Genomic DNA, 826 nt, shown 5'->3' with positions numbered 1-826 from the left:
CACCAGCACCTTGTGGAATGAAATAAAATGAATTTCTGACTGCTTTGAATGATTTCGACAATCTGAAATTGTTCCAATTCATTTTCAAAATTCATAAATTAAAATTGCTAAACTGCAATTTACTCGAATAATGGAGATGAACGCCCTTGTGCAAACAATATATCCAAAAATTGAATTGGACCCTTTTCACGTTCATCCAGCAAACCGGCTTCTGCATTTCTGAAGTCCAAGTGAACCAGACCAGTGAATTTCATCAGAATAGAGAACTCTGATGGTTCATTTTCTCGAACAGTTTTGAAGGAAAATTTTTCCTTAAAATATAAAAATATTCATATTTAAAAATTACAATTTATAAAATTCTGGAATCAATTTTTAAAACGAACCGTATCTGCTTTTTCACTGACTGGCTTCAAATGTAATTTGTCAACTGTGAACAAAGTACTCTTCCCATCGTATGCTAATTTAAATGGATCACCAAAAATATCTGAACGCTTCACCACGTATGCCCAAAATATTTCACGATTGTCATCACTCCAACAGAAAATAAAAACATATTAAAACTATAATAAAACTTGACAATAAATTAAACTCGAACCAATTCAACTTTAAACGTGGATGTTGTATGTCGATGTGATATCTGTTAACCACAATATCACCTTTCTGTAATTTTATCAGTGGAAAATAATTGCATGCTAATTTTATCGGCTTGCCAACAGTCCCGTATCCAGGTCGCTTCACTAATTCTTTCTAAAAAAGCATCAACAACAACAATAGGAAATAATTTAATAAAACATTAAATAATACTTACTAAACGCAACTGCGACAG

General features: G+C 32.0%; 1 protein-coding gene across 1 annotated transcript; it reads right to left on the bottom strand.

The window, feature by feature from the left end:
* Positions 1-123: 123 nt before the first annotated feature.
* On the bottom strand, positions 124-747 carry Tsp_15044 (putative protein tag-76; the record flags this gene model as incomplete). Its single annotated transcript, XM_003370022.1, has 3 exons — positions 124-311; positions 384-531; positions 590-747. Coding segments are annotated over 3 exons (494 nt in total), but the record flags the coding sequence as incomplete, so codon positions are not given.
* Positions 748-826: the final 79 nt, after the last annotated feature.

Source organism: Trichinella spiralis (assembly GCF_000181795.1).
Source record: "Trichinella spiralis strain ISS 195 chromosome Unknown Scfld1327, whole genome shotgun sequence".
Classification (NCBI taxonomy): Eukaryota; Metazoa; Nematoda; class Enoplea; order Trichinellida; family Trichinellidae; genus Trichinella; species Trichinella spiralis.
This window is presented reverse-complemented; position numbering and strand designations above follow the sequence as displayed.